This window comes from Bombus terrestris, chromosome 9, assembly GCF_910591885.1.
Source record: "Bombus terrestris chromosome 9, iyBomTerr1.2, whole genome shotgun sequence".
Taxonomy (NCBI): Eukaryota; Metazoa; Arthropoda; class Insecta; order Hymenoptera; family Apidae; genus Bombus; species Bombus terrestris.
In genome coordinates this window covers 13,960,440-13,972,839 of record NC_063277.1, presented here as the reverse complement: position 1 = coordinate 13,972,839, position 12,400 = coordinate 13,960,440, and the positions used below count along the sequence as shown (strand labels likewise).

The 12,400-nt window shown below is 40.2% G+C and overlaps 1 protein-coding gene across 2 annotated transcripts in view; it reads right to left on the bottom strand.

The window, feature by feature from the left end:
- Positions 1-12,400, bottom strand: part of LOC100649264 (neuroligin-4, X-linked) — a 261,737-nt gene that overhangs the window by 65,933 nt on the left and 183,404 nt on the right. For both annotated transcript variants that reach the window (XM_003397768.4, XM_012311998.3), the window contains exon 9: positions 26-177. In XM_003397768.4, coding sequence (XP_003397816.1) covers positions 26-177 — 152 coding nt within the window. The remainder of the gene's footprint in view (positions 1-25; positions 178-12,400) is intronic.

Below are 12,400 nucleotides of genomic sequence, written 5' to 3'. Positions count from 1 at the left end.
ACCATCGATCAAGAACTCTACTCACCCAGTTCTGACAAAGTTGGCGAAGTACTGTAGGATACTCTCGGAGAGTGCTACTTCAGACCTGGTGTAGTTTCTGGGGAAGTGACCGAAACCGTCCACCAACGGTGCTCCGAAGACGAATGGTAATTCCTCGCCATGGACAGAGCCCATCTTCTGAAAGCAAAAACGAACGGAACTGGTTAAGTTTGCTCTTCAATGAAACATCGATGAACTTTCATCTCAATCGCAGTAGACATTGGTCGCATGATAATTGAAAGATATAGGTTAGCTTGTATTTTGAGAGGAACATAAATAGAAAGCTATTACTTGAAATCTAACTTTGAATTTGCGAATAAAGAGCATGTTTAAACCACCCTGGTGACCCATTTCTCATCGCACACCCAACTTGCAGAATCCCAATGCCACAACCTTTCCGTAAGCCAGAAACTACAGCTACTCGTCGCGTTTCCTCGCTGCTTGGCAATTATTCGCTCGATGGAGAAATCTACGAGGCAGTAATGCGTTGCTTATCGGCCCCAGGAGGGATTTACGAAACGGTAGACCGGATTCTGCCACAGCCTCGATCACGTTGGATACGTCAGCTGCCGGTAATTCAATTTCTTCGGGCTTCGAGCCCTTTCGCCTGGAATTACCGACACCCATCTCAGCCCTTTCTGGCCATTGCAGGATGAAACAACGAGTCGTATGATATCTAAAAGGGACGTGCAATGCTTCCACTGATACCATTTGCCGGCAACGAAAGACCGAACGGTGTGTGAAAGTGTAGCTGAGTTGGTAACAATTCTAAAGGGATATACTTTGATATATCTTAAGTTTTCTGGAATTTGTATTTGTAGGAACAAATTTTCAAGACAGAATTTCTCTCGGTTATACGCTATCGATTCGTCGATTACAAGATAATTAGTAGAGATTTTGGGAGCAGAAGTGATTCGGTAGATAGAATAGGGTCTTGTCTGACTAGATACGGATTTGTACTACTTGGTAGTTAGAAACTTACACTTAATTAATCTCATAGCTCACTATCCACGATCATTATTACATCATTCAGTTACATCAGTAGTTAGGTATGTATAAAATTAAAATACATCTTTATTAATGGCTTCTCGTACTTTCATAATCTCAACTTAATGACTTCGTTAAAAAAAGGGGGGGGGGGGAGACATCGCTCCTTCATCGTCGGTCGTTAATTTCATCAATTGCCTACTATGTTTTCTTCCGAATGAGGGTAGGATTTTCGAAAGAGCCAAATTACGCGGTTGACGAACAATTAGCGTTGCTAAAGACCAGCTACACTCATTCTTGGACAATGTTGCCTCTCGATCGGCAGTCTTAATGGACGATTAACGTGAATCACGACCGACAGTGAATTTCTTCGTTAACGACGCCGATTTCCTGCGGCTCTGGCGTTTCCTATTATGCTCGTTAATCCGACAAATCACCCGATTTTCATTTCTCCGCTCCTTCGTCCTTATTGTTATCGACCATGACGTAAGGTCCATCTTAAACACGTTCCGTTCTTCCTCCATCCTCTTCTTGTTCTCTTTGCGTTTCTTTTCTTTTTTTTTTTATTAGCGCCATTAACAAGAAGATTGTTTTACTGCCAGAATTGTATTCTCGCCTTAATAAAGTGAAGTACCAGTCATAAAACTGCTCTTACTAAATTGCTGTTTCTCCTGTTTTCACTTGAATCAAGAGTGCTCTTACAATAAACTAACTTACAATAGCTTGCTCTTACAATAAACTAACAATCTAATCATGGACCTAACGACTCAAGATGGAAACCGTTCAAACGCGATGGAACTCGTTTTTCACGAACGTTAGGGAAACAGTCGAAAAATGAAATTTTTACTCCTCCCCAGAGAAGCTGGCCATCCATTAAAAACAAAGCAACGGCGAATGGGACGGATTAAATTTTGTTCGCTGCGGAAAATTGCTTTTTTGTCGACCATTGGTTGCCGCTACGGCGACCGACCGCTGGAAAATAGTTTCAGCTTCGTGGAAATGAAGTTCGTGGCCGCAGTTTCTGGTTCGTCGACAATCGGTTCGCGTTTTCGGCAGCGGCGTGCCAAACTTTCCGCCTGCTCCAACCGGAAGATACGCCTTTCTGATTGCGACAGGGTAAATAAGCAGCCAGAGAAGAAATTACTTCACGCTGTTGGTTGGTGGAGGAAAAGTTGCTCTTTCTATGACCCTTCGAAAAAAGTTTCACGTGCGCAACTTTCATTGCAAAACGTTTTACGATCGGCGAACTTGGTGCGCAAGATTACAGTTACTACGAATGCATAGAAGCGATCCTTTTATCGAAACGAATAAGCACGCAATTTGCTAAACTAAGACTAGATTGTTTCTCTGTTTCTTTGCGTCCCACGATTTTTAATCCTTCCTCGCTTTCGCAAATACCAGGATGAATAATTCATTAGTTTTCGAGGACTATTGCGTTAGGACAATCAAGCAAATAACCATCGGTTAGAGGACGAGCGAAATAGCGGTGTGCCAAAGAAAGGACATCGATCACGGCTTCTCAGAATTCCTCAGCCCGATATATTGCCTAATGAAATTAATGTTATCCAGAGAATTGTGGCTTCTAGTCAACGCTTGCGGAAACCGGCTTGCGAAACAATTTCGATTCGAGTTCAGTGTCGAATGGAACAGTGACGAATACTCGACACGAACTTCTCAGCGTATGGCTATTTTGAATTCAGCTACAGCTATTTCTCTGCTGCGTCTTAAGGGAAATTTAATAGCGAGGTTAGCTGATTTCCTCGACTAATTTCGATAAATGACCCATCAGTTCAATTGTACTGGTGCAAATATTGGAACCTGGAAGATTTTGCTACATACGATTGGATAAAGTGATACGATCCAAGGCTACTATACTTGGTATTCGAAAAATCGATGGTGATGTGGTACTTAAAACATGCAGTCAAATGTTTACATAACTACTGAAGAAATAGAATATCATCGTGCCTAATCATACGTCCAGTGTATTGTGTCCTGATTTTTAATTTTCAAGATTGTTCATTTGTAAAAAGTCACGCGTTTGAAATAATTTGATAAAACATCGGATGGTATAAGTGGAATAATTTCTAGCTCAAACAACACTAGCAACGTAGATTAAAATTATCAGCTCTCCGGTCCCTCGTGCTTTGACTATTTAAATGCATGCACAGTCGGATGAAATCGAGTTCCTTGAACGATACTAGAAAGTCGCTCACTAAGGACACAGGCTAGAGATCGTTTGGAGGAATAACATCTGATAGAACGATACGTTCCTATACGTGGATTACTTTAACAAAGTCCTGCTGCATTTGTAAAAGAATCCTGATTAAATACAGAAGACGTAACGATAGCTCGATCCGATAGTTCTCCTTTTCAAAAAGGAGTACGCCAATTTCGAACAGCGAGCAACGAAACGGGAATAAAGCGAAAGAGCGAAAGAGCGGCGGCTTAGGTAAATAAGACTGGGCATGAAGACTGTCGGAAATAAGCTTAATAAAATAACGAGTTGATACTAGACGAGCCCGGATCCGTTCCGCTTCTCGGATCCACCGTTTTAAAGGGGTCACTGCAATGCACGTAACAGCTGGCTTTCCACTTCACCGACTGGTCCATGTCTTAATTGAGGATTTTTGCATTCCGTCGAGTGTGTCTCTGTGAAGATCCTTTATTCTAGCCGCGTTGCTACGATAATTGACTCGATTCGTTGAAAATAGAGAATCAATGTTTGCGAATCTCATGAAAGTGAGACACGAGTTACAGAAAAAGAAAATATTAATTGAAAGTTAAAAAATTTTTTGTATTCTCTAAGTAGGATCGTTTAAGACAATAAGATTTCCAGCAACCAGTTTCATGATAACCTAGAGAAGGAAAGAATTTCGCACGAAAGCAGGAAAAATTCGCCTCGTTCTTTATTCGTACGTAACGGATGAGGAATTTCCTTGTAGCACTCTGCTCTGACTTTCGAGATCAATTATTCTCGGCTCCGAAGGAAGGCGAAAGGAACAGAATAAAAAGCCACCAGTCCTTTTTAAATCAAGCAAAAAGTTTCGTGCCTCGGCGCAGAATTATTCCCGGAGATGGACCAGCGACAAAAGGGAGAATCGGTTAAACTCAGTCCGGAGATCTATTGTCGTCTTCAACGTCTAGATTCTCATCTTTTTCTTTCGTTTCTCTTTAGAAAATGTACTTCATATACGTGGTACTATCGTACGTTCAATAACGTCCAAGAAAGTTCAGTTTCCAGCAAGCAGTCAAGCTCACGTATCACGTATCACGTTAAAATTGAATTGACAGATAATGAGCAGAAATATCCTCGATGTGGATTTAATTTATAAATATTTTAACTGAGAAGCGTATCTCATGATATTTCAGTTCCAGGTAAGTTTGTAGCTTAAGTAAAGTATAGTCTGGACAAACAAAAAAATAAAATGGAATGGCATGAGGTTGAACGGTTGTGCGAGTAGAATAGGAACATACATGATCAGACCAAGCGGCGCACCAGAGTTTTAATGGACATTTCGTGACGATACAATTATTTTAAATCAATTAAATTTCAATGAAATTGTATAGATGAAATTTTAATATATAGAAAGTTCTCGGAACTTATATGAAATATAGTTTAATATATTTAAAATATCTGTTTAGGTATTTGAGTCATTTTGTGACTAGCGAAATTAATTATTTAAAGAGAAATTATCTATTCAAATATTACATTGCACGTTCTAATTTTCTGCCTCACCATGGAACCAGTAACTGCGAAATTTAAAGACGGAGGATCGAGACAGCTGTACCTGTATTTTAATTCTCACTGAAAATTCACGATGTTCAATTCGTGGAATCGACTCACACCGATTACGGGGTTGGTTCCCACGACGCGTAACGTCATCACGTTGCACCACATAGTCAGGGACAGACGATTTCCCCTGCGACGTCGTGTGTTTCTCGTTTGTTTCGTAGGCAACACTGGTACAACCTGGACGTAGCGGAATTCTCGAGTGAAAGTTACATTATAATGGCCCAAGTTCGTCCACGCCCAAGAAGCGTTCCGCGAATATTATGTCGGGAATGAAGAGACGTCGGGAGGTGCATCGTGACGCTTTTGTAACGAGGTCGAGTTTAATGACGGGGAAGCAACGGCCGCCACGACGCGCGCCACGACGACATAGAAACGCAAATTTCGCATATTATTTTCAAACCGTTCTTACCCTGTAACAGCTTATTTTCTTTTTCTAATTGTTTAACCGTGAAATTAACTTTTGCATATTTTAAATTCATTTTTCTTCCTGCTTCGAAGCTAAACTTTGTTAATGAAACATCTTAAGCTTCATTGTATTTTCACAGAAATACCGCAACATATACAAGTTCACAAAATTCTACTCCCATGTTTGTTCATTAGTCGACAAATAGTGGCGTTAAGCGTACAGCCTGCAACGATAGCTCGTCGCTTAATCGCTGAGGGAAAGTTACGTAATGTAAGTCGGTGGATTCGTCTGGCAGAGTGTTCGGTTAATACTCGCGATACGAAGGAAAGGAGCTTCCCGCGTTGTCTTCGTAACTGTGCCGTAAGTTCAGCAACTGCATGAACAGCCAATGCAATTGTCGCCGAAAACCCCGGCGGACTGCTCAAGCTACTCCGCGCGATACTTTAACGCACTATCTCCCGCACACCTTCCTTTTCCGAATAAAACAGGCTGTTCTGGTTGTCTGTGAAATTTTGTCGCTATATATTTTATCTATTTTAATCGTCTTAGAAATGTCGTTCTCACATATTCTCAAACTGTCAGACCTCTGAAAAAACAAAATATTAATTAAAAAGTTTTTGCAACGGTTTATTTCTGGTTTATTCGTGGCGCGATGTGAAATTAATTAAGGATTAGTCTTTCCTGAGTTGTATGTAGAAACTTTAATAGGTTTTGTTTTACTCGGATAACACACACATGTTTGTATTTTGTAGTTGGAATCCGCAACAAAATTGTATTAGCTGTTAATAAAAAAAAAAGCAGAAAACAATATCACAGCACCTAGAAAAGATCCGACTAAAGACACGAAAGAATGAGATAAATTGGCCTGAATTTCGCCTCATTTGCCGTTAGGAACGCGTGAACGTGAAATATACTGGTGTGAATGCACTGAACGCGATGGTGACGTGCTGTTTCGAAAGGCAACGAATAGACATTGGTCGCCACCGTGCTGGTTCGTTCCAAGCGTTAATTACCGTACCATCTAATTTAGATTAATTCATCATATTTTAATCTCCGAGCTGCGCTCGCGTTTCACGCGAAATCATAACGCGACAATGCCTTCGTCGTTCCGCGTTTGCATTATCGATTGTTAATTACTCGCCAGCATTTCTGATTTTCCACACTATATGAACCTTCGCTTGTTTCCAGAGTCAATGAGAATTCAAAAAGTTCACCACCGATTCCAGAGACGCGAATTCGATTGCAATTTTTGCTCTCTCCGAGGAACAAACGAACAACGACAAAAGAGTAATGAACAATGAATCGACGATGAATGCGTTATACCGTTCGAGAAATTGGTCGGACAAGCGTTAATTAAGTAAGTGAATAATGGGTCGATTGAAAATAGTGGAAGGTTGGCTTGCGCATTCCTAACCGTGTATTGCGTCTTTCGCAAGCGTTCCTTTCTTTAAGCAACTACACAATTGTATCGAATAGAACAATCGGGGAGAACTTCTAACAGTAGGCAAAGTAACGTATAAATTATTTCATTTAAATTCCTTTCAATAACGAATACATGTAAATAGGTGTACAGGATAGAACGAGGTACAAAATAAGATAGGTAAAAGTCCGATAATTGGCTGAACAAGTACACCAATTAGCGAGAAAGCGAGATAATGAGTCGTCAAGTGGTGGAACAACTGAAAAATTGGATAATAGTTCATCGATCAAATTTGTCGAGCTAAATGAATCGGCAATATGCAAATTGACTAATTTCGAGCAGTATGGCTCGTTGAATAAATAATCTGTCGATCGAGTACTAAAAGGCACGAATTGCGTTTAAACAGCTCGACGAGAAAAAAGAAGAAAAACCGTACGATTTCCACGGTAATACATTCGACACAGAGTTGTGGACAAGGTTCGTAGGAACGAAGGTTAAAGCAATCCCAGTCTCTTGCTGGTTTTATTTGCTATTATTTCATCGTGTCTTCACCACGGATAGCACAGCGTTTCTCTAGTCCTTAACTGTGTTAGGTCGGTAAACAGGAGCGTTTTATCGGCCAATAGAACCCGCGAAACTACCCTCGGGGTGATTCCCACGTCGGATCCGGCCGGCTCTTGCTGTTTTATTACGCGGTCAAAGCGATTTTAAATCACCCCTGGGACGCTCTCGTGCCGTTGAAAGGTTTCGTTGTCTTTAGCCTCTTGGTGAAGTAAGACGAAACCCTTAGTTTCTGTAAGGAATCTGGGTCACGATGGTTGGCGATCTTTAATAATTCCCTTATAACGGATTTTCTGACGACTCTTTGTTCCAGACGACGTCACGATTCACGAAAATCCGATTCCTAGGCCATCGATATAAATTTGAGAAATATATTATCGATTAAATGCTGCATTGATATTAAAAGCTCTTCACTTTTCTAGCGTTTCGTCGAAGAAGTTAATTAAATAAAGATGGGAAATAAATTAAGGTAAAAGAATGAACAGCTCGTTAAAATTCATCATCCGTAAAATCTTTCATAGACTAATTATACTGGTTCGAGATTTAATTAAATTTATTTGAGAATATCCGATATTGAATTATATGTCCGAATCCTGACTTTCGTCAATATGTTCATACACGTTCGTCAAATTTTTCTGATATCTGACTCCTATAAAGTTTCACGCCATTCGATGACTCTCACGATATCGCAAATTCCCGAAAGATCTTCCCGTCTTTCTTCTTGAGTCGGGGTTTTCAGGTCAACCAAGTTTTGTCGCCTGCGAAGACTAGCCTTTAATGGTACGTTGAGCTTTCGTGTTTCTCGATTCGATTGAATTTTTCTCCCTCTTTTCCCGTCCGAGTTTCCGTTGGAACAGCTTCGATCTCCATTTTGTGGATCATTACCCTTTTCGTGACGCCGTGTTCAGACAGTCGAGAGACATGGGATTTCCCTAAGCTCGTTACCTTCTCACTCCTGGTTACGATTGTTACCGGAAACATCGTTTTGTCGAAACCTTTCGAAACGTTTTGCTATTGTAAATCATTAACGTGATAGTCTTTCATGTTTGTCGTAAAGCATTTCGGTGAAAAGTGGCTGAACCCTTCGAAATCTCTAAGGCAGGCTACGACAACCGAATAACTTTCCATTTTCTAAAAATAACCTCTCCTAGAGGGATAAAACTGTTCCAAACAATTCGAGAGCTTTTGAAACAGCCGAAAAACCTCTACAACCGCTGAAAGATTCTGTGCAATCCGCGTAAAGGGACAAAGTTCTCACCCTTTTCTCGCGGAACAAAGGTACTCTGATGTCAAACAATTTCACGAAATGACAATTTATTGAATCCAACAACGTCCAGCCTTGTCATGGAAATACTTGAAAATATTGTACATCATTTATCGAACGTATCTCTTAGCATTTCTCTATAGCTTTTCCGTATTTCGTCCTTTCTTAATTCATTTAATTTGTTTTTTATTCTAAGTTAGCAGCTATCAATGGCTAAACATTTCTGTTACTTCAATAACCTTTAACAAACTATAAAGCAACTTCGCTATCATCGACGATTAAATTTGGACGAGGAAATGTCTTCAGTCAGCAGCCATCGTTCCACAGTTCCCCACAACCGGCACTTCATTACTTTGGAGATCGTCAACGGCGAAGAAAAGATCATCTGCGACAAATCCCTTCCTTCCACGTATTACACAGATTTTTCTTACGTTATCATTCTCCTGAATTCTTTCCTACAGGAATTTAATTCAGCAACGATCATCTTCGTCACGTAATACCGAACTAATCTTGCAGAAAACGGCGCAGAAACCGCGAACAACAAACAGCTCGAACACTTTCAATCTTCCAAGTCGTTGTTCACGAAGAAGGCGAGATCCTTCCTTCGAATGGCGTACCTATCTGGCTTTTCGCAAAATTGGAGGCGTCTCGCGGTGGGCCAATTGAAAAACCGGTACGAGCGGTGCTGTGTCCGGACTTTTCCATTTAAATTTAAATCCGTGGCGGTGCGAGCGCGGGTCAACGCGCTCGTACTATGCCGTGCAATAGGAAACCTCGTTGCTGAAGCGGCTAGAAAATGCGGGGGAAATTGGCAGCCGGGTGAAGTCGCGCTACCGAATCACGAGAGCGTCGCTGAACGAGAATTGTTTAACGACTAGGGGATTTCTTTTGATGAAAATTCGAAAGAGGCGAAAGTTACTATTGTTAGATGATCTTTCTTAACCATAGAGTAGCATAGTGAACTTCTGCATTCCCTACGCATTTTTGTTTCACCTGCTTCAAGAAGCTGGCTGTTTTTCGTTATTTATGCTTCCTGATGCGAAAGAAACCAACGTTATTCGATCGTTGTTCTGAACTTTCTTCTGATGATTCGTATGTTAATAAAATTATGTTTGTCAAACTGCATCTCTAATATCTTTCATGACATGGGTTTACTTTTAAATTCAAAATCCAGTAAAGGTATGTCGACATCGCTTCGATATAGACGATTTTAACATACAGAAAGAAATGCAAATTCTGTCCTAATCAAAGTGCAAATTAACTTTAACACGAGCCAGCCTGGGGAACGTGAATACCGCTTTCTCGTTTCGATCATTACCCTGCTCGTTTTCTTCGGGAAAGCTGCCCGTTCGTCGACGCATTAAAGTCTCGCATAATCGGATGCCAGCAGGCTTAACTGATCAGTGTCCATTACACGCTTCCAAAGGAGTAATCCGAGCAAAGTCAGCCATTATCGTTCACCGCGTTCTCGTTCTGTTTCGCTAAAGAGCTGCGAGCAGCTACTTATCGAGCATTTTACAGACATTCCAACGAATGCGCGTGTTGCTTACAAAGCTACCTCTCCTGGTGGATACTATAGTTATACGTTGCTATTTCCTCGCAAAAGCGAATTTTTTTTATGGATTTATGCACCGTATTGCCCAGGTTGAATTTCCCGTTTTGTTCTCGATTCTAATCCAGCTTAGTTGACCCATTTTTGTGGCTGAATATGCAAATTTTTAGCTCGGCTTAGACCCTGAAACGTGGAAGTTTCTCATAACGAGCAGTTTCGATAGTATACTAGACTTTACGATTGTTCAGTTCGAAAGAAACGTTCAACTTATTATCGTAAGTAGTTATCTTTTGAAAAACAGAGATAAATAATCGGAATAATCAGTGGAGCAATCGGCTCGATCGTTTCGATGGTAAACTTTACACGCTTTCAAGTTTTCGCCGAAGCTCAAGTTTCTAGTTCGCGGGGTAATTAACAAACAGCGTTCTTATTCAAAGCGTAAAACATCGCAAGGTCGATTGTAGCTGTGTGTAGCACACGGCCCGTATGTTCTTGCAACTTACGACGCGGCATTTAGAATGCAATTCTGCTGGAACGACGCTTCTTGCTTAGGAATGCGTTGCCAGGTAATTGCAGCATTAAACTGTCTAATTCTAAACACTGTTTTAGATCCCATTTCCATTTTACGCCATTGTAAAGTCTTTGGAAGATGTATTTAATTATAGACCTGCTCCAATTGGTTTTGCAATTCCACACGATTTCTCCTCTATCGATCACAGTAATTTCATAACTGAAATCTTTATAGTCAGATATGCCAATTTTATATTATACATGTACGAAATATTGATTAAATATACGGAAATATATTAACGAAATATGATTGGAGTAAATTGTTTTGAAATTGTCGATGTTCATTTCTGCCCGGAAAAACTTAATTTCATAAAACGACGGAAAAATTTAATTCCAGCTATTGTTTCAATTCGTCAACAGTAAATTGACCGATCGTGCTTGCAGTCGTGTGTTATTTAAAATCAATTTACTACTTACTCCTTTTCCGCATGGTTCGCGCTAAATAGAAACGGTTAGAATTAATCGAATTGATTAATCAATCTGAAACATTAATTCATTTGATTAAAACGTGAAAAAACGAACGATAATCTTTACGTAAAATTACTCGCGTTGATTTCGTACTCGTTCTAAAACATCGACGACATTTAATCTTCGCAAGTTCGTTATATTTTATACCAAATTCGCATTTTACAAACATTTCCCTGTCCTGTGAAATCTTTATTAAAACATCACGCGCTCTAAATCAATTCTTCTACAATTTCCCTTTCCCAATTTCAGCTTAATTTAATTTACAAGCACCTGTAGTATTTTGCATATAGCGTTCTGAAAATATACTTTTTCTTATCCCATACAGATGTAGAATCCTATAGTATTTTTCTTAAGGCAGAACTCGTGATTTGTGATAAAATGTTGCGGCAAAAAATTAATGGATTTTTCTTTCGATCTTTAAGGAGAGAAAGTCTTAAAGTCATTTAATCTAGCGGCTTATAAGGTGAATGAAAGAGGAAATGGCCACGTGCTCCACGTACACGACAGACGAACGAAAGGTTGCCGTAAGTGGCTATTACAAGATCTCATAGCCTCGTTCTCGAACGTATGATCGAGTCCGGTGATTCGATTTCATTGGCGATTCGCCATGAAACTCGAAACGAACTCGCGACATCCGATTTACTTAGTATTGCCTTCGCATCCCTTGGCTTCGTTCCGCCTCTTGCAATTTTGTTTCGTCTTCCGGTGGATAAATGAATCGTAAATCCCTTTTCCGTTACCCTCCTCTTCCGTTCATTTTCCGCCTGTATACATTTATTATAAATTTAATATTCATATATATCGTTGTATATATCTACCCCGTGTGTTTACGTCTTCGTTTTAATAATTACGGCGATACGAATGAACATGTCGCACACGACGACGAGTAACTGCATACAACATACAACAAAACATCCATCTTCAAGTTTACGATTATCAGGAAACAGTTTTAAGGCTATCGCAAAGCGGCTTATGCTTTGTGCAGAGGATTGTGGAACGTAGCGAAGTAATTTGTTTCCATGAAATATATGCACCGTAGACCGATTATGCATGCGCTTTACACAGCAACAGGTATGTTAGTCTCCAAATAATGCAGGTGGAAAACCCAACTCACTAGCGGTTCAAACGAATCTCATTTTCTCGCGTTCCTTTCTGCTGGGATTATCGTTGTCGATCTACAGTATTACGCTCTCGGCCACGTTGCCGTTGGAAATTGTAACGTGCAAATGAAACGTCACTGCTAATTCGTAATTTGTTATAGAGTAAAATTTTTATCGAGAAACCATCGGGGAAGCATAGCTCATCGAGTCTATTATTAGATGTCAGTAGATATTATTTAT